Source organism: Ranitomeya imitator, chromosome 1 (assembly GCF_032444005.1).
Source record: "Ranitomeya imitator isolate aRanImi1 chromosome 1, aRanImi1.pri, whole genome shotgun sequence".
NCBI lineage: Eukaryota > Metazoa > Chordata > Amphibia > Anura > Dendrobatidae > Ranitomeya > Ranitomeya imitator.
In genome coordinates, this window is record NC_091282.1 from 121,141,267 (window position 1) to 121,161,428 (window position 20,162).

At 40.7% G+C, this 20,162-nt stretch overlaps 1 protein-coding gene across 1 annotated transcript in view; it reads left to right on the plus strand.

The window, feature by feature from the left end:
* Positions 1 to 19,364, plus strand: part of GCNT4 (glucosaminyl (N-acetyl) transferase 4) — a 71,702-nt gene extending 52,338 nt beyond the window's left edge. The window contains exon 3 of the mRNA XM_069750299.1: positions 9,666 to 19,364. Within this exon, the coding sequence (XP_069606400.1) occupies positions 9,666 to 10,986 (1,321 nt within the window). The 3' untranslated portion in view covers positions 10,987 to 19,364. The remainder of the gene's footprint in view (positions 1 to 9,665) is intronic.
* The last annotated feature ends 798 nt before the right edge of the window (positions 19,365 to 20,162 follow it).

Below are 20,162 nucleotides of genomic sequence, written 5' to 3' on the forward strand. Positions count from 1 at the left end.
CCTCCAGACCAGAACTTATAGGGAAGTTCCCCTGAAACTGGGTTTAGAGCTCCCCCTTCTGGTCTGGAGTCAGGAAGCTGCTGTATGTTTGTGTTACCTACCAAAGGGATCCCTCCTTACTCCCAGGCATGACATCACCCTTCCCCCCCATGAGGAATGCAATGCCATTGTGGCAACCAGGCTCCCGGAGTGCCACACATACATAAACACTTATTAGTAATAAATGCATGATGACAACATTTATTAGGAGGTTGATACAGCATTCTTAATATATGATGAGGTTAATCCTACTGTCTGCTTTCCTCTAAATGGAATTTGTCGCCTGATTCATGCTATCCAAACCACAGGCAGCTTGAATTGCAGCCTGGCTGCACGATTGCAATCAGGTACAATTTTCTCTGAAACACTCTGACAAAACTAGTTAAGCTCTGTCCCCAGCTGACTTCTCTCTGCACCACCCCAGGTGATTGACCGGTCTGGTCTATAGCAATCAATCACTTAGAGTGGCGCTGGGAGAAGCTGGCCAAGTGCAGTGCTGGGCTAGATTCATCTTCAGCTCTGGTCCCTGGCTAGATCATTAAAATACATTTTTTTTTAAACGCCGTGGACTAAAACATACCTGGCTGTAATCGTTCAGTCTGGATTTGATTCGCACAAAGGACCTGGAACACCATTCTGACCTGCTTCACATGAGACTCCCAATCATCCGAAAAGACCAAAATATCATCCAAATACACAATCAGGAATTTATCCAGGTACTCTTGGAAGATGTCATGCATAAAGGACTGAAATACTGATGGAGCATTGGAAAGCCCGAATGGCATAACCAGGTACTCAAAATGGCCCTCGGGCGTATTAAATGCTGTTTTCCATTCATCGCCTTGTTTAATACGCACAAGATTATACGCCCCTCGAAGATCTATCTTGGTGAACCAACTAGCCCCTTTAATACGAGCAAACAAATCAGACAGCAACGGCAAAGGATACTGAAATTTGACTGTAATTTTATTGAGAAGGCGGTAATCAATACAAGGTCTCAAAGAACCATCCTTCTTGGCCACAAAAAAGAACCCTGCTCCTAACGGTGATGACGACGGGCGAATATGGCCTTTCTCCAAGGATTCCTTTATATAACTCCGCATAGCGGCGTGTTCCGGCACAGATAAATTGAACAATCGGCCCTTAGGAAACTTACTACCAGGAATCAAATTAATTGCACAATCGCAATCCCTATGAGGAGGTAGGGCACTGGCTTTGGGCTCATTAAATACATCCCGATAATCCGACAAAAACTCTGGAACTTCAGAAGGAGGGGAAGAAGAAATAGATAAAAATGGAACATCACCATGTACCCCCTGGCAACCCCAGCTGGACACAGACATAGATTTCCAGTCCAATACTGGATTATGGACCTGTAGCCATGGCAACCCCAAAACGACCACATCATGCAGATTATGCAACACCAGAAAGCGGATATCCTCCTGATGTGCTGGAGCCATGCACATGGTCAATTGGGTCCAGTACTGAGGCTTATTCTTGGCCAAAGGCGTAGCATCAATTCCTCTCAATGGAATAGGATACTGCAAGGGCTCCAAGAAAAAACCACAGCGCCTAGCATACTCCAAGTCCATCAAATTCAGGGCAGCGCCTGAATCCACAAATGCCATAACAGAATAGGATGACAAAGAGCAAATCAGAGTAACGGACAATAGAAATTTAGACTGTACCGTACCAATGGTGGCAGACCTAGCTAACCGCTTAGTGCGCTTAGGACAATCGGAGATAGCATGAGTGGAATCACCACAGTAAAAACATAGCCCATTCCGACGTCTGTGTTCTTGCCGTTCAGCTCTGGTCAAAGTCCTATCACATTGCATAGGCTCAGGCCCATGCTCAGATAGTACCGCCAAATGGTGCACAGCTTTACGCTCATGCAAGCATCGATCGATCTGAATGGCCAAAGACATAGACTCATTCAGACCAGCAGGCATGGGAAATCCCACCATGACATCCTTAAGGGCTTCAGAGAGACCCTTTCTGAAGATTGCTGCCAGGGCACATTCATTCCACTGAGTGAGCACAGACCACTTTCTAAACTTCTGACAATATATCTCCGCTTCATCCTGACCCTGACACAGAGCCAGCAAGATTTTCTCTGCCTGATCCACTGAATTAGGTTCGTCATAAAGCAATCCAAGCGCATCAACATCACGCAATGCCGGATCTCCTGGCACAAGGGAAAATGTCCAGTCTTGAGGGTCACCACGTAACAAAGAAATAATGATCTTTACTTGTTGAACAGGGTCACCTGAGGAGCTAGGTTTCAAGGCAAGAAACAATTTACAATTATTTTTGAAATTCAAGAACTTAGATCTATCACCAAAAAACCTAGATGGCCTAGATTCATCTTCAGCTCTGGTCCCTGGCTAGATCATTAAAATACATTTTTTTTTAAACGCCGTGGACTAAAACATACCTGGCTGTAATCGTTCAGTCTGGATTTGATTCATGCTGCCCATGGTTTGGACAGCATTGATCAGATGACAGGTTCCCTTTAAATCTGAATTTCACTAGAACAGAATACGTAATGGCTTTCTTTTCACCCTGAACTATTACTTGTCGTTTAAGAATCTCTAGTCTCATACTTTTAATTTATTAATGAACAGTTAGATCCCTAAATTAATTGTTCTCCTTCGACTTAACAGGAACAGGAAGATAATGAGCATTTTACATGGCTGGAAGCGCAAGGAGATTTTCTGTTCAGTGAAAAAAAAAGAACATTATATCTGTGAGACCTGGCAGATGTTTCATCAGTCTTGAGTGTCAGTGACAGAAAATAGTAATCGTGATGGCCAAGAATTTTTGATCAATGTTAAAGGGAATTTATAAGCAGAAAATTATCTATTTTTTATGTTTTTGTGTTAAAAACATTTGATTAAAGGGAACCTGTCAGCAGAATTGTGCACAGTAACCTACAGACAGTGTCAGATCGGTGCCGTTATACTGATTAAAATTATACCTGGGTTCATCAAATCCATCTTGTGGTTGTTTAGCCCCTTTCTGACATTAGATGTACTATCCCGTCGAGGTGGTATGGGCCCGTATGATCACCGACGGGATAATAGGTCTAACGCAATCCCCCTGTGAGCGCGGCCGATCGCGGCCGGGTGTCAGCTGACTATCACAGCTGACATCCGGCACTATGTGCCAGGAGCAGTCACGGACCGCTCCTGGCACATTAACCCCCGGAACACTGCGATCAAACATGATCACAGTGTTCTGGCGGCATAGGGAAGCATCGCAAAGGGAAGGGGCTCCCTGCGTGCTTCCCAGAGAGCAGGGAAAACTCCGGTAAACCGGTAAGCCGATAAGCCTCCTGCAGTGCCTGTCAGATTGCTGATCTGACACAGTGCATTGCAAAGTGTCAGATCAGCGATCTGACACTTTACCATAATGTCCCACACTGGGACAAAGTAAAAAGTTAAAAAAAAATATTTACATTTGTAAAAAAAATAAAAAATCCTAAATAAGAAAAAATATATATATATTGTTCCAATAAATACGTTTCTTCATGTAAATAAAAAAAACAATAAAAGTACACATATTTAGTATCGCCGCGTCCATAACAACCAACCTATAAAACTGTCCCACTAGTTAACCCCTTCAGTGACCACCGTAAAAAAAAAAAACCTAGGCAAAAAGCATTGCTTTATCATCATACCGCCGAACAAAAAGTGGAATAACACGCGATCAAAAAGATGGATATAAATAAGCATTGTACCGCCGCAAATGTCATCTTGTCCTGCAAACAACGAGCCGCCATACAGCGTCATCAGCGAAAAAATAAAAAAGTTATAGCCCTCAGAATAAAGCGATGCAAAAATAATTATTTTTTCTATAAAATAGTTTTCATTGTATAAAAGCGCCAAAACATAAAAAAATGATATAAATGAGGTATCGCTGTAATCGTACTGACCCGAAGAATAAAACTTTTTTCAATTTTACCAAACGCGGAACGGTATAAACGCCCCCCCAAAAGAAATTCACGAATTGCTGATTTTTGCTCATTCTGCCTAACAAAAATCAGAATAAAAAGCGATCAAAAAAAGTCATGTGCCCGATACCAATAAAAACGTGAACTCGTCCCACAAAAAACAAGACCTCACATGACTCTGTGGACCAAAATATGGAAAAATTATAGCTCTCAGAATATGGTAACGCAAAAAATATTTTTTGCAATAAAAGCATCTTTTAGTGTGTGACAGCTGCCAAACATAAAAACCCGCTGTAAAAACCCGCTATAAATAGTAAATCAAACCCCCCATTATCACCACCTTAAATAAGGAAAAATAATAAAACAAAAAAGTATTTATTTCCATTTTTCCATTAGGGTTAGGGTTGGTGCTAAAGTTAGGGGTGAAGCTAAAGTTAGGGTTGGCGCTAAAGTTAGGGTTAGGGTTGGGGCCAAAGTTAGGGTTGGGGCTGAAGTTGAGGTTAGGGTTGGGGCTAAAGTTAGGGTTGGGGCCAAAGTTAGGGTTGGGGCTAAAGTTGAGGTTGGGGCTAAAGTTAGGGTTGGGGTTAGGGTTTGGATTACGTTTACGATTGGGTTAGGGGTGTGTCAGTGTTAGGGGTATGATTAGGGTTGGGATTAGGGTTAGGGGTGTGTTGGGGTTAGGGGTGTGTTGGGGTTGGGATTAGGGTTAGGGGTGTGTTCAGGTTAGGGGTGTGGTTAGGGTTTTGATTAGGGTTAGGGGTGTGTTGGGGTTAGGGATGTGGTTAGGGTTGGGATTAGGCTTAGGGGTGTGTTGTGGTTAGGGTTGGAGTTAGAATTGGGAGGTTTCCACTGTTTAGGCACACCAGGGGCACTGCAAATGCAACATGACGTGTGATCTCAATCCATATAATTCTGCGTTGAAAAAGTAAAACGGTGCTTCTTCCCTTCCGAGCTCTGCTGTGCGCCTAAACAGTGGTTTACCCCCACATATGGGGCATCAGCATACTCTGGACAAATTGGACAACAACTTTTGGGGTCCAATTTTCTCCTGTTACCCATGGGAAAAGATTTTTTATTTTCACAGCTCTGCGTTATAAACTTTAGAGAAACACTTGGGGGTTCAAAGTGATCAACACATATAGATATGTGTGAGAAAAGGTAGAGATCCCAAAATAATAATAAAAACAATATTTATTAATAAATTGTTAAAACACATACATAATACATATAATTAAAAAAGCAAAAAGTACCGTAGGGGACACCTCAAAAAACACCAGAACACATATGCTACAATACAGGTATACTATATCTGTAACCACACAGGGTAATACATGTAATCAAGGGATGCCAAATATCTTCAATGAATATCTACTAATCTAGCCTAAATACCTAACCAACGTATGGCAAATATCAATTAGACAGCACCCAAACATATATAATGAATGGAGATTATCTATGATGAACTAAGAATCATAATGAGCAGTCAAGTTGCTACATCACAGAGCACAGTGGCTCATGGGTTAAACAATCCTCCCCTATAAATTCTCCCAATGTTTTTCGGCTATTCACATGTGGCAACCCATCTTATACTTAAGCGAAATATGGCATCACCTATCCCAACCATCATGTGGTAGAAGAAAATTACCTGGTGCAAGTGCTGGTGCCTGTGGTGTCTCCTCACCCCGACGCTCGTTTCACCTCCTGCTTCTTCATTAGGGAGTCTACTTTCCAAAATGAGTCACTTGTGGGGGATTTCAATGTTTAGGCATATCAGGGGCTCTCCAAAGGAGACATGGTGTCCTATCTCAATTCCAGCCAATTTTGCATTGAAAAGTCAAATGGCACTTCTTCCCTTCTGAGCTCTGCCATGCGCCTAAACAGTGGTTTACCCCCACATATGGGGTATCAGTGTACTCAGGACAAATTGTACAGCAACGTTTGGGGTCCAATTTCTCCTGTTACCCTTGGGAAAATAAAAAATCGGGGGTGAAAAAACATTTTTGTGAAAAAAATAATATTTTTTATTGTTACGGCTTTACATTATAAACTCTGTGATGCACTTGGGGGTTCAAAGTGCTCACCATACATCTAGATAAGTTCCTTAGGGGGTCTACTTTCCAAAATAGTGTCACTTTTGGGTGGTATCCACTGTTTAGGCCCATCAGGGGCTCTCCAAACACGACATAGCGTCCTATCTCAATTCCAGCTAATTTTGTATTGAAAAGTCAAATGGTGCTCCTTCCCTTCCGAGCTCTGCCATGCGCCCAAACAGTGGTTTACCCCCACATATGGGATATCAGCGTACTCAGGACAAATTGTACAACAACGTTTGGGGTCCAATTTCTTCCGCTACCCTTGGTAAAATAAAACAAATTGGATCAGAAGTACATTTTATGTGAAAAAAAGTTAATTGTTTATTTTTATTTAAACATTCCAAAAATTCCTGTGAAACACCTGAAGCGTTAATAAACTTCTTAAATGTGGTTTTGAGCACCTTGAGGGGTTCCATTTTTAGAATGGTGTCACACTTGGGTATTTTCTATCATATAGACCCCTCAAAGTGACTTCAAATGTGATGTGGTCCCTAAAAAAAATGGTGTTGTAAAAATGAGAAATTGCTGATCTACTTTTAACCCTTATAACTCCCTAACAAAAAAAATGTTTGTTACAAAATTGTGCTGATGTAAAGTAGACATGTGGTAAATGTTACTTATTAAGTATTTTGTGTGACATATCTCTGTGATTAAAGGGCATGAAAATTCAAAGTTGGAAAATTGTGAAATTTTCAAAATTCTCGCCAAATTTCCATTTTTTTCACAAATAAGCTCAAGTAATGTCAAGGATATTTTACCTCTATCATGAAGTACAAAATGTCATGAGAAAACATTGTCAGAATCACCGGGATCCGTTGAAGCGTTCCAGAGTTATAACCTCATAAAGGGACAGTGGTCAGAATTGTAAAAATTGGCCCAGTCATTAACAAGCAAACCACCCTTGGGGGTAAAGGGGTTAATCTTTATTTTCAGTTAGGGTACCGTCACACAGTGCCATTTCGATCGCTACAACGGTACGATTCGTGACGTTCCAGTGATATCCATACGATATCGCTGTGTCTGACACGCAGCAGCGATCAGGGATCCTGCTGAGAATCGTACGTCGTAGCAGATCGTATGGAACATTCTTTCGTCGCTGGATCTCCCGCTGGCATCGCTAGATCGGTGTGTGTGACACAGATCTAGCGTCAGGACCGCGCTTAGTAACCCGATGTTTACCCTGGTTACCAGCGTAAATGTAAAAAAAACAAACAGCACATACTTACATTCCGGTGTCCGTCAGGTCCCTTGCCGTCTGCTTCCCGCACTCACTGACTGCCGGCCGTAAAGTGAAAGCAGAGCACAGCGGTGACGTCACCGCTGTGCTGTGCTTTCACTTTACGGCCGGCAGTCACTGAGTGCGGGAAGCAGACGGCAAGGGACAGACACCGGAATGTAAGTATGTACTGTTTGGTTTTTTTTACGCTGGTAACCAGGGTAAACATCGGGTTACTAAGCGCGGCCCTGCGCTTAGTAACCCGATGTTTACCCTAGTTACCCGGGGACCTCGGCATCGTTGATCGCTGGAGAGCTGTCTGCGTGACAGCTCCCCAGCGAACACACTATGATTTACCTACGATCATGGCCAGGTCGTATCGCTGGTCGTGATCGTAGGTAAATCGTATAGTGTGACGGTACCCTTAATTACACGTGCTCTGGGGCGGGACTGTGAGGGGATCATCATGTGGTGCTCTGATTAGGTATTCTTCTGTATGGCTTATGACAGGTCAATAATCCCTCAGTGATTTGCCCCCTATTTTACACTAGATGGTGGCCCGATTCTAATGCATCGGGTATTCTAGAATATGCATGTCCACGTAGTATATTGCCCAGCCACGTAGTATATTGCCCAGCCACATAGTATATTGCCCAGCCACGTAGTATATTGCCCAGTCATGTAGTATATTGCCCAGCCACGTAGTATATTGCCCAGTTACGTAGTATATTGCCCAGTTACATAGTATATTGCCCAGTCACGTAGTATATTGCCCAGCCATGTAGTATATTGCCCAGTTATGAAGTATATTGCCCAGTCACGTAGTATATTGCCCAGCCACATAGTATATTGCCCAGCCACGTAGCATATTGCCCAGCCACGTAGTATATGGCCCAGTGACGTAGTATATTGCCCAGCCACGTAGTATATGGCCCAGTCACATAGTATATTGCCCAGCCACGTAGTATATTGCCCAGTCACATAATATATTACCCAGCCACGTAGTATATTGTCCAGCCATGTAGTATATTTCCCAGCCACGTAGTATATTGCCCAGTCACGTAGTATATTGCCCAGCCACGTAGTATATTGCACAGTGATGGAGTATATAGCACAGAGCCATGTAGTATACAGACTTAAAATAAAAAATAAACATATACTCCCCCTCCGTTGAAGTCCTGGCCCTGTGTGCGGTGCACGTGGCAGCTTCCGGTCCCAGGGTTGGTATGGGCGCAGGACCTGTGATGACATCGCGGTCACATGACTGTGACATCATGGCAGGTCCTTGTCACATACCATCCTTGCCACCGGAACCTGCCGCTTGCATGGAACGGTCACCGGAGCGTCGCGAGGAGCAGGAAAGGCGCCGGAATGTGAGTATATGATGATTTTTTATTTTTTTCATTATTTTTAACATTAGATCTTTTTACTATTGAAGCTGCATAGGCAGCATCAATAGTAAAAAAGTTGGTCACACAGGGTTAACAGCAGCGTTAATGGAGTGCGTTACCCGCGGCATAACGCTGTCCATTAGCGCTGCCATTAGCCCTGTGTGAGGGCTGACTGGAGGGGAGTATGGAGCGGGCATGACTGCGGGGAGGAAGGAGCGGCCATTTTCTTCCGGACTGTGCCCGTTGCTGATTGGTCGTGGCTGTTCCTATTTGTGGTACATTAGTATATGGGAGGGGGAAAACTTTTCAAGATGGGTGGTAACCATGGTGGCCATTTTGAAGTCGACCATTTTGGATCCAACTTTATTTTTTTCCAATGGGAAGAGGGTCATGTGACACATCAATTTCACAAGAAAAACAATGGTGTGCTTGGTTTTAATGTAACTTTATCCTTTCATGAGTTATTCACAAGTTTATGACCACTTATAAAATGTGTTCAAAGTGCTGCCCATTGTGTTGGATTGTCAATGCAACCCTCTTCTCCCACTCTTGACACACTGATAGCAACACCGCAGAAGAAATGCTAGCACAGGTTTCCAGTATCCGTTGCTTCCACAAACAGGAAGTTGATATCACCAACCATTCCCATTTTATTTAGGTGTATCCATATAAATAGCCCACCCTGTAGATAGCAATGAATGAATATTAACTTCATAGCTCAGTTATTAGGAAGAAATAATACATCAATGGTAGTCGCATACATTGTGAGGGGTATTCTTTATTTGAGGCTTAATCAAGGTTGATGCTAAAACTCTGGCAAAAAAATCCTGTAGCTCAAGGAAAAATTTCCTTTAGATGAAACTATCCACAGTATTGTAGGTGTCATCATTGCTGTCTTTCTTTTTAAGGTGACCTTTATATTCTTTTGAAACATATTTGCTGAATTCCTTACATCTGCTTTTTTCTTTCAGAATGAAGAAGTTGAAGAGTTGTCTGTTATGTCTTCAACGACAGAAAGTTACCTTCCTCTTAATTGTTGTGTCCTTGCTCTGTATTTTAAAGCTTTTGAAAGTTGAGTTTTTATTTCCTAGAAATCACAGTTACTTTGTGGAACCGGATATTTTCTCACTTTTCGTAACCAAAAATTCCATACCAAATGACTCGTCTAGCAGCATCAACTGTACGGCCATATATGAAATGGAACCCATGGAGATTGGAAAAGGTTTACAGCTTAGGAGAAGGCACATATTTGATCTCGAAGACTCAGATGTTGTGACATTGACAAATAATTGTGCAACCTATAGAAATTTACGTCGATATGATGACAAGCTTATATCGCAGGAGGAGAAAGACTTTCCTATAGCATATTCACTGGTTGTACATAAAGGTGCTATAAGTGTAGAACGCCTTCTGCAGACCATATACAGTCCTACTAATGTCTACTGTATCCATTATGACCAAAAATCTCCATCCCATTTTAAAAAAGCCATGATAAACTTAGCCAAATGTTTCCCCAATGTTTTTATTGCTTCAAAACTTGAGCCGGTTTTTTATGCTCACATTTCAAGACTGCAAGCCGATCTTAATTGTTTGTCTGATTTGCTGAAGTCACCCGTGCAGTGGAAATATGTCATTAATTTATGTGGACAGGACATGCCGCTGAAATCCAATTATGAACTTGTCTCTGAGCTGAAAAAGCTTAAGGGAAAAAATATGCTGGAGTCAACACGGCCAACGGATATAAAGAAGGAACGATATACCTATCATCATGAGATAAAGTTTGTGCCTAGCCTTGATTATGTTCAAATGCCGGTAAAGACTTTAACGAAAAAATCTGTTCCACCTGAAGGTATTGAGATGTATGTTGGAAGTGCCTATTTTGTTTTAAGCCATTCATTTATTCAATATATTTTTAACTTACCTCTAGTTCCAGAATTTTTAGAGTGGAATAAAGACACATTTTCGCCAGATGAACATTTTTGGGCAACACTAAACCGGTTGCCAGATGCACCAGGGGGGCTTTCAAGGACAGAAGGGGATGTTACAGATCTTGACAGCAAAACTCGACTGGTAAAATGGGCATATCTTGAGGAAACTCACTATCCACCTTGTACTGGGACCCATGTCCGAAGTGTGTGTATTTATGGGGCGCCTGAGCTACGATGGCTCCTTCATTCTGGACATTGGTTTGCCAATAAGTTTGATCCAAAAGTGGATCCTATTTTAATTAAATGCTTGATTGAGAAGATACAAGAGCAACAGAGAAATTGGGTTTACTCATCCCCCAAGTGACTTATTGTGGATGTTGCTACTGTGTTTCTCCTTCATACATACAATTGTGGCCAAAAGTATTGACACCCCTGCAATTCTGTCAGATAATACTCAGTTTCTTCCTGAAAATGATTGCAATCACAAATTCTTTGGTATTATTATCTTCATTTAATTTGTGTTAAATGAAAAAACACAAAAGAGAATGAAGCAAAAAGCAAAACATTGATCATTTCACACAAAACTCCAAAAATGGGCCAGACAAAAGTATTGGCACCCTCAGCCTAATACTTGGTTGCACAACCTATAGCCAAAATAACTGCGACCAACCGCTTCCAGTAACCATCAATGAGTTTCTTACAATGCTCTGCTGGAATTTTAGACCATTCTTCTTTGGCAAACTGCTCCAGGTCCCTGATAGTTGAAGGGTGCCTTCTCCAAACTGCCATTTTTAGATCTCTCCAGAGGTGTTCTATGGGATTCAGGTTTGGACTCATTGCTGGCCACCTTAGAAGTCTCCAGTGCTTTCTCTCAAACCATTTTCTAGTGCTTTTTGAAGTGTGTTTTGGGTCATTGTCCTGCTGGAACACCCATGACCTCTGAGGGAGACCCAGCTTTCTCACACAGGGCCCTACATTATGCTGCAAATTTTGTTGGCAGTCTTCAGACTTCATAATGCTATGCACACGGTCAAGCAGTCCAGTGCCAGAGGCAGCAAAGCAACCCCAAAACATCAGGGAACCTCCGCCATGTTTGACTGTAGGGACCGTGTTCTTTTCTTTGAATGCCTCTTTTTTCTCCTATAAACTCTATGTTGATGCTTTTGCCCAAAAAGCTCTACTTTTGTCTCATCTGACCAGAGAATATTCTTCCAAAACATTTTAGGCTTTTTCAGGTAAGTTTTGGCAAACTCCAGCCTGGCTTTTTTATGTCTCGGGGTAAGAAGTGGGGTCTTCCTGGGTCTCCTACCATACAGTCCCTTTTCATTCAGACGCCGACGGATAGTACGGGTTGACACTGTTGTACCCTCGGACTACAGGGCAGCTTGAACTTGTTTGGATGTTAGTCGAGGTTCTTTATCCAACATCCGCACAATCCTGCGTTGAAATCTCTTGTCAATTTTTCTTTTCCGTCCACATCTAGGGAAGTTAGCCACAGTGCCATGGGCTTTAAACTTCTTGATGACACTGTGCACGATAGACACAGGGACATTCAGGTCTTTAGAGATGGACTTGTAGCCTTGAGATTGCTCATGCTTCCTCACAATTTGGTTTCTCAAGTCCTCAGACAGTTCTTTGGTCTTCTTTCTTTTCTCCATGCTCAATGTGGTACACACAAGGACACAGGACAGAGGTTGAGTCAACTTTACTCCATGTCAACTGGCTGCAAGTGTGATTTAGTTATTGCCAACACCTGTTAGGTGCCACAGGTAAGTTACAGGTGCTGTTAATTACACAAATTAGAGAAGCATCACATGATTTTTCGAACAGTACCAATACTTTTGTCCACCCCCTTTTTTATGTTTGAGGAATTATATCCAATTTGGCTTTAGGACAATTCTTTTTGTGTTTTTCATTTAAGACAAATTAAATGAAAATAATAATAACAAAGAATTTGTGTTTGCAATCATTTTCAGGAAGAAACTGAGTATTATCTGACAGAATTGCAGGGGTGTCAATACTTTTGGCCACAACTGTAAGGGGCTTTATCCTGAATTGAGGCTCCAGTCTTGGGGTCTCCAAACAATGATCTGTATATTATTTATTGATGAATGATAACTGTTATCACAATTATTGAAGAACTAGGGGTTTACACTTGTAACATTCTTTGCAATATGGACACCTAACGCAACATTTCATGAGTTCTCTCTCTTCCATTACACAATTGGCCTTATTTATCAAATCTGTCTAAAAGCAGGCAGTAATAATAAACTACCCATTGCCACTAGTCATGGGGCTGCTGATGATTAATTATGAAAATAAAACCAATTTTAGCCAATGTTCTGGTGCACAAGTTCCATAACGATTTGTTAAATGGACCAGAATGTTAAATGGATCCCGAACTATCTGCAAACCAGACGAGCCTACAGAACTGTGCATAGAGCAAATCACATCTCCATTTTACGGATATGAATGGCCTATTTTTTTTTTATACGACTATCTGAAGCAGATATTAGACTTAGGCCAGGGTCAGACAAGTGTATGGCATTCGATGTGAAAGCACCGGATGCGATATGCTAATGACTCTCGGCCCCTTCCCTGTTGCGAGCGGGAGCTGAGTGTCATCCGTCTGTGCTCCGAGCCTCTCGCACAGAGAGGTTCGGAGCACAGCTGTGGAGGAGGTGGAGAAGTGAATTACTCCATCTCCTCCATTGCCGGGGTCAGCGTATGACGCACATCACTCAGATGATATCCGAGTGATATGTGTTGTCTCACTCGCACCCATAGGCTTATATGGGTGCAAGTGAGCCAAGACTCGGCCAAGTGTCAGTTACAATCACAGCATGCTGCGATTTCACTCGCACATACAATACGGCCAAGAGAAAAACGGTGATAGGAGCTGCCCCATAGATGAATACTGGTCCGAGTGCTATGCGATCTTTTATCACATAGCACTCGTCTGTATTCCTCGCACGTGTGACCCCGGCCTTAGGCTATGGCTGTTTGGTGACTCTACACAGCATTTTTCAGGCCAAAAACATTTTTGTGACTTTATTCAAGAGTCAAGACTACATTACAGCGTGAGACTTACAATAAGGTCTATAGGAGCTAACACACATATGGTGGGATTTTTTTTGTGATGATTGCATACTGTTGCGTGTCATAATGTAAAATTGACAATCATTATGTGATGTTGCAATACAACACCTTAATCTTCATGTTGCAATGTAGCCCTATTTTTAGGCTAGAACTACAAAGCAACTTTGATCCTGCAGCCAAAACATTTTTTGCAACTTGCCAAGCCACAAATGTTTGGTAGTGTTTTTGGCTGCTAGCTAGAGACATGAAATTTAGCATTTGCAGACCTATTAGCCCCTAGGAAACATGAAAAATTGCAGGATGCAGTGAGCCACAGTTTCTGTACACGCAAAGTTTATACTGGCCAAGTTGCATACCACCACCTGTGACCTAAAGTCTAACACTTCTGTTTAGGTGGAGTGACACATGCAGCCCTAGCTTGTTCATTGGGAAACCGACGCTTCAGACTCTCTTCGAGCTGAATTGTACTGAAAATTAGCACCAAGAAGCATTTAAAAAAAAAAAAAAGAAAAGAATGGATATTCTATAAATTAATATTCAGTATAGCCTAAAACTAGATGGGACAGTTTGGTAAATGAGGCCCAATGTACTGTAACCGTGAAATATATATTGCAAATAATGATATTCATTGGTGATATTTAACACATGAGTCACATGAGAACAGGTGGTCCCAATAGTGAGACCTGTGATATGGGTTTAGGGACCCTTCTAATAAAAAAAATCATTGTCTAAAGTGGACAAACCTTTAATTTTACCTCCATCAGTAAAAGGAATAAGAAAAAGTGCCTGGTTTTTATGCCTTAATGGCAGAACTGATAACCAATTGCTGTAGATTTGTATGTCTCACTTTAATTTTCCATTGGAATCCCATATAATAATTGTGAGTAATTAAAACATCTAATGGCACGGGTTTTGGAATACTACATTAGAGATTGTGCTTTGTTTTGACATGCAGGATGCAAATCTTTCTATGATTCTTAAATGTCTGATTGCTGTGGGTCTCACCTCTGGAACCTCCACTGATCATGAGAATTTGGGCCCCGATTCCCTGTTCTCATTACGGTCAGAATTGGAGTGATCTGGTATTACTTGTCCTCTGGTGCTGGGAATATATTAGAATGACGGAAATAGCTGTACACTGAGCAGCACTAAATGGAGCATTAGCCATTATGGGAAATCAAGGCAGTCGATCCGCACACAGGAGAAAAGCAGGATGGCAAATTGGGGTCAGTGGGGACCCTCCCTGATCAGACATTTATCTCCTATCCTGTAGATTGATGCTACATGTCCTATGTGGATAACATGCATGGGTATTAGGAAGAAATGTCGGAAGGAAGTACTATCCTAAGCATAGGATGTTGTTTTATCTCTTATGGCTCCTGTGCCGCTGCGCTAGTCCGGCTGACGTGACCACTGCAGTCAGTTGTTGGTCTCAGCAGATGCTGTACATGGAAGCATGACTGACAAGACCAGTGATTGGATTTAATTAGCAAGTGTTTTATTATTATTTTTTTAATACATACACTATTTCCTGCACATAGGCAACCCCCTTTATTTGTACCTCACTGCACTGAAGACTGATGTTGGAAGTCATTACATATCGGAGTGCAATGACACAAACATCCAAATTCTCTCTTTATTACACAAAATCATTTACCAGATGTGTGAACTCATAATTATTGAAAACCACAGGTATTTTACTTTAATATTCAATGCACTGATGTACAGTTTTTATGTTTTCTATTTTCTTTGTGCCAAAGTAACTCTCAGGATGATTACAAATGTCTGTCACATTTGATTTATTTGTATATTTGATTTGCTTGTCTTGCTTATTTTGCTTACATATTATGTTTCTGTATCGCAATGAATTCATTTTGGTCTGTTTTAAAGACTTGTTATAGCCAAATTGTATAATTTATCTTGCATCAGTAGGCGACTAATACAGTGTCTCTTGCTCTATGAGATAAATGTACTTGGATGCTATAGGTCAGATCACATTCCCTCTTGGTGCTATATGAAGGAATTCATATTTTCTGTTGTATTATGCTATACTTTATATAATATGGAATAGTTATGGCACTTTGGTAGTACATCGATATTGGATAACATTACTATTTGTTACACAAATGTCACCATCAATCTTTTATACTATGTCCTATGAAATATCGTCCATTTGTACCATAACACATCGTACTTGGGAGTTTACTCATGTTACATCTTTATACTTGACCGGAAAGGGTACTTGAAAATCCCCACGGAAGTTGTACAGATGAAATCCAGCCAAAAGTAATCTGACATGTTGTGCAAATATCTGTAAAGATCACATTGGACGGTTCCATATGCTTTCACCTCAACAGTTTCTGAAAATTTTGGAAATATTTAAAAAAAAAAAAAAGACAACCGAGTATTGTAAACATTTCTCCATAGTTATGTGGCCCACAGGGTCCTTGTTCATAGACCTCCTTCAATATGGTGCTCCATATCCACGGGGATCCTTATAACTTATTTAGTAATGGAATTTTTGATACCCTGTAGAGAAGATGGCAAAAAAGTCACAAATCTCTTTACTTTCAGACCATTTCTATTGCCATATGTTTGCTGATTTATGTGACAAACAATGAGATGTTCTCCTTAGGAGATCCAATTAATAAATTGTAGATGGTATTATGGCACAGGACTTGCTCAGTAATAATTGCATAGCGTTACGTCAGCAGAACACGTCCAACATCCAGAACATGGAAAGGACTGTAAATATGGAGATCAAGACAGTTACTGAAGTCCAAAGACTTTTCATTATCTCCTCAAGCCATATTGAGGACCTGCAGCGGACTACCAAGAGAATGCCTTATTAACTTGTAGCGTTATTAATTAGTCATGTCATAATCTATGTGAGGAGGAAGAGAGCATAATGTTTATAGCATCCAATGCCGCACGTGGTTGCCTCGTACAGGCTGGCATTATTTTTTCAAGATCATTTTTGACTGTTTAATAAAAGTCTCGTTAATGTACACTTTGCACTAAGGTAGTGAAAATCTTGCACTTGTCCCATTAAGAGACACATTATTTTTAAGTAGGGATAATGTTGACTCCATAAAATAAAGTATTGTGGGAAATTCCAGGGAACTTTTTTTAACGATAATCTTAATTTAAACGTATTTTCACTCTGCCTGAATATTTTAATCTTAACTTGTTACCGTCCAACTTGAATATGCTATGGACACACACCAAAGACATGTACTAAAGTTTTTTTGTTTTTTTTTACAAAACAACAGGGTTATCATAGGACTTCATCCTGAAGGCCACAAAGTTTAATATATAAAATGTATAGATCTATATCATAGAAGATTTGCACAAAAAAAAACATTAGACACTTGGTGGAGAAAGGTTAAGCTTGATGGACCTAGGTCTTTATTCAACCTGCGTAACTATGTAACATTGGATTTCCCTCTATTGCTTTGAGGGTAGACTTCAGAATACGGTTCAGTTACTGGCGGTTTACATTTTAACTATAGAGCAGTATACAGTATGAGTGTCATAACAGGGTCTTTGAGTATGGTTATTAGACAGGTGGAGAAGGGGGATTTGCTTTTACTCAAAAAATTTAATCTATTTTTGGACAATCTTAAAGAAGTACTCACATCAAAATTGTTATCCTTTTACTATATTGCAGTCATATGATATAGCACTGTGTACTTACAATTGCTCATTTTGCCTTTATACCCAGTTAATTCTTCTCTTTTCCATTAGGTCTATGACATCACTTGATTAAAAACTGACTAGCTGAATACTTCTAAGCTCTATGTAGAAAAATTTCTCTCTATGAGTCATCGCTGCAAAATCCATGGTGGGGAGCGGAACAGCTGGGTCAGGAGTTGAAGAGGGAGATGACTCATGCAGGGAAAAGATAACCAAAAATAAAAATGAAAGAATTGCTATATCTTAGGGACCAGGAGAGTTAATTTATTTGGGAATTTCATTCAGTGGGACTGTATGCCCTAGATGTATGCATACATTTCCATTACTTTAGAGAATAAAAGATGTACTGTTTTGTGTACATTACTATTAAATACAGGTGGACTAAATCATGTCTTTAAATGCAGCATAAATCAATAGTACAAATGAATATAATAAACTTTTTAATATATCTTATCAGAGAAATCTTCTTTTCGTCCCCTCTGCCTCCTAAACTCATCCACCCTAGGCAATATAGCTCCATCAAAGCAAGAGGGATTGCCAGCAGCACGATATGTCAGGTTAGAGAGCAAATTAAACTCTATAAAGAGAAGGTGGAGGGTGAGGAAGAGACTCCACACAATAAGAGAGCAGACTGATACAGGCAGTTTTTCTGACGCTTTCAGCAGAAGTATTTTACTTCAGTGCTAGATTCACATCCACACAGCTCAGTACCGATGCATAACATATGCCATTCTGCTGAATGTTTTCCATACTGCTACTACTTGTGCACATGCTTTGTATTAGAAACATCATAGTGTTTATTCTTCACCCACTAGGTCTGAGTGAACAGAGATAGAGCCTGCAGATGCAAAAAGTAGAGATAGTCAATCACACAATATACAAGTCATATAATGGCCATAATTGGTGGCATTCCTTATATACACATGATACTTAGGATCAGGCAACACGGCAACATAGGCAGTCACCTGTGCCACATGGACTAAAATCACTCTATGTTGCTGTTACATCACAGCATAATGTAGGGGAATGCGACCCACAAGGTACTGCAACAAGCAAGTAGCAAAAAAGTCAGCTAGTCTGGACTTTTTGCAACTTGCTTCTTGTGGCACTTTGCAAGACACCAATCTTTGACTGTGTAATCTGTGTCGTTGCCAAAGTCGCCATATAGGCCAAGTCCTACTTTGAAAGTTACCCACAATTACATATATAATTTAACCATACAAAACATTTGGGACAAAGGTAAAACATCGTATACCAACATAATGTATGCCCCATTGTAAGTGCTGGTATTACATAATCAGGTGAGGTACTATACTGTATGTCGGAGGTGACTCAGGATGTCCTACAATTCAGAACAAAATGTATGGTTGTTTAACCCTTGTATGTATTTTGCCTTCTGTATTTGTTATGATAATGTGTTTGTACAGATATTTTTATACTCCCTTTGAAGTCATGTATGAAAAGCTTTCCTTCTACTCATTGCGCCCAATCAGCTTTTACTTCATAAATGTGGTTGGCGTAGTATTTCCTGAACTCTGAATGGTTGCTTTCAGTAGCAAGAGGGATAGTCCCATTAAGCACAACACTGCTGGTGGGTTTACTCCCAGTTTGAGCTACTGTTTTCCTAATGTAAACAGGAACACATGGGCTACTTGCACAGTGAACAAGTCTGTATGATCATGTTCACACACCACCAAGAAACCTGAAGACACAAAAGAGAATAGTAAAACCAAAAACACTTTTTGGTTTTACTATTCTCTTTTGTGTCTTCTGTTTTCCTAATGTGTAGTATTACGAATGAAATAAATAATGTCACCAAAGTTATTTTGTAAAAACTTTCTGTGCAGGTACGCAAAGGCTTTTTTATTAAATCAAGTGGAAAGTACAAGATTGTAACTGGGACGTTAATTATTTTATAATAAAGATATGGTTCACTGTTAGCATCAAGCTGATTGTTGTGCAGAAATTTATTTTCTCTGTTTTTTTGTTTGTCTTTTTTGTTGTTGCTGCAATTACAGAACACAGAGATGCTGCTGGGAGCTCCTCGATTAATCGATAGTGCCCTATCTACTGTACAATACTATGCAAAAGTTTTAGGCAGTTGTAGAAATAAAAAATGCAAAGTTAGAATGATTTTAAAAACAGAAGTGTTATTAGTTTATTTTTATTAAGTAATAAAATGTAAATTAAATAAAAGAGAAATCAAATCAATATTGCGACTATTGCACTCCTTGCCTTCAATTCAGCATCAGTTCTTCTACATCAGGGAAAGTGAATCTTTTTTCTGCCAAGGGCTATTTGGATATTTATACCATCCTTCGGGGGCCGTACAAATTATGCGCTAACTCCCCCCGCAAACTACGTTCTGATGCTGGCACTGGTGTCAAGACGTAATCTGTCATTGCACAGGCCTCAGCATTTAGTAGTGAACACTGCGTGCTCTTGCTAACCGAGCAAGAAGAAATTAATGGGTCTGTGGGCTGCAAAATTCAGCTGCCAGCCCAGGCACTGTGGTCCACGGGAATCAGCCAGGGGGCTGGATAAAACGTCATCAAGGGCGGTAAACGGTCCACTGGCCTGACAGTCCCCACCTTTGTTCTAAATACACTTGCATACAGTTTTTGAAGGAACTTGGAAGGGAGGTTGTTCCAAATATCTTGGAGAGATACCCATCTTCTGTGGATGTAGGTTTGAACAACTTGTGTCTTCATGTATTCCCAGACAACCTTGATGATGTGGAGGTCA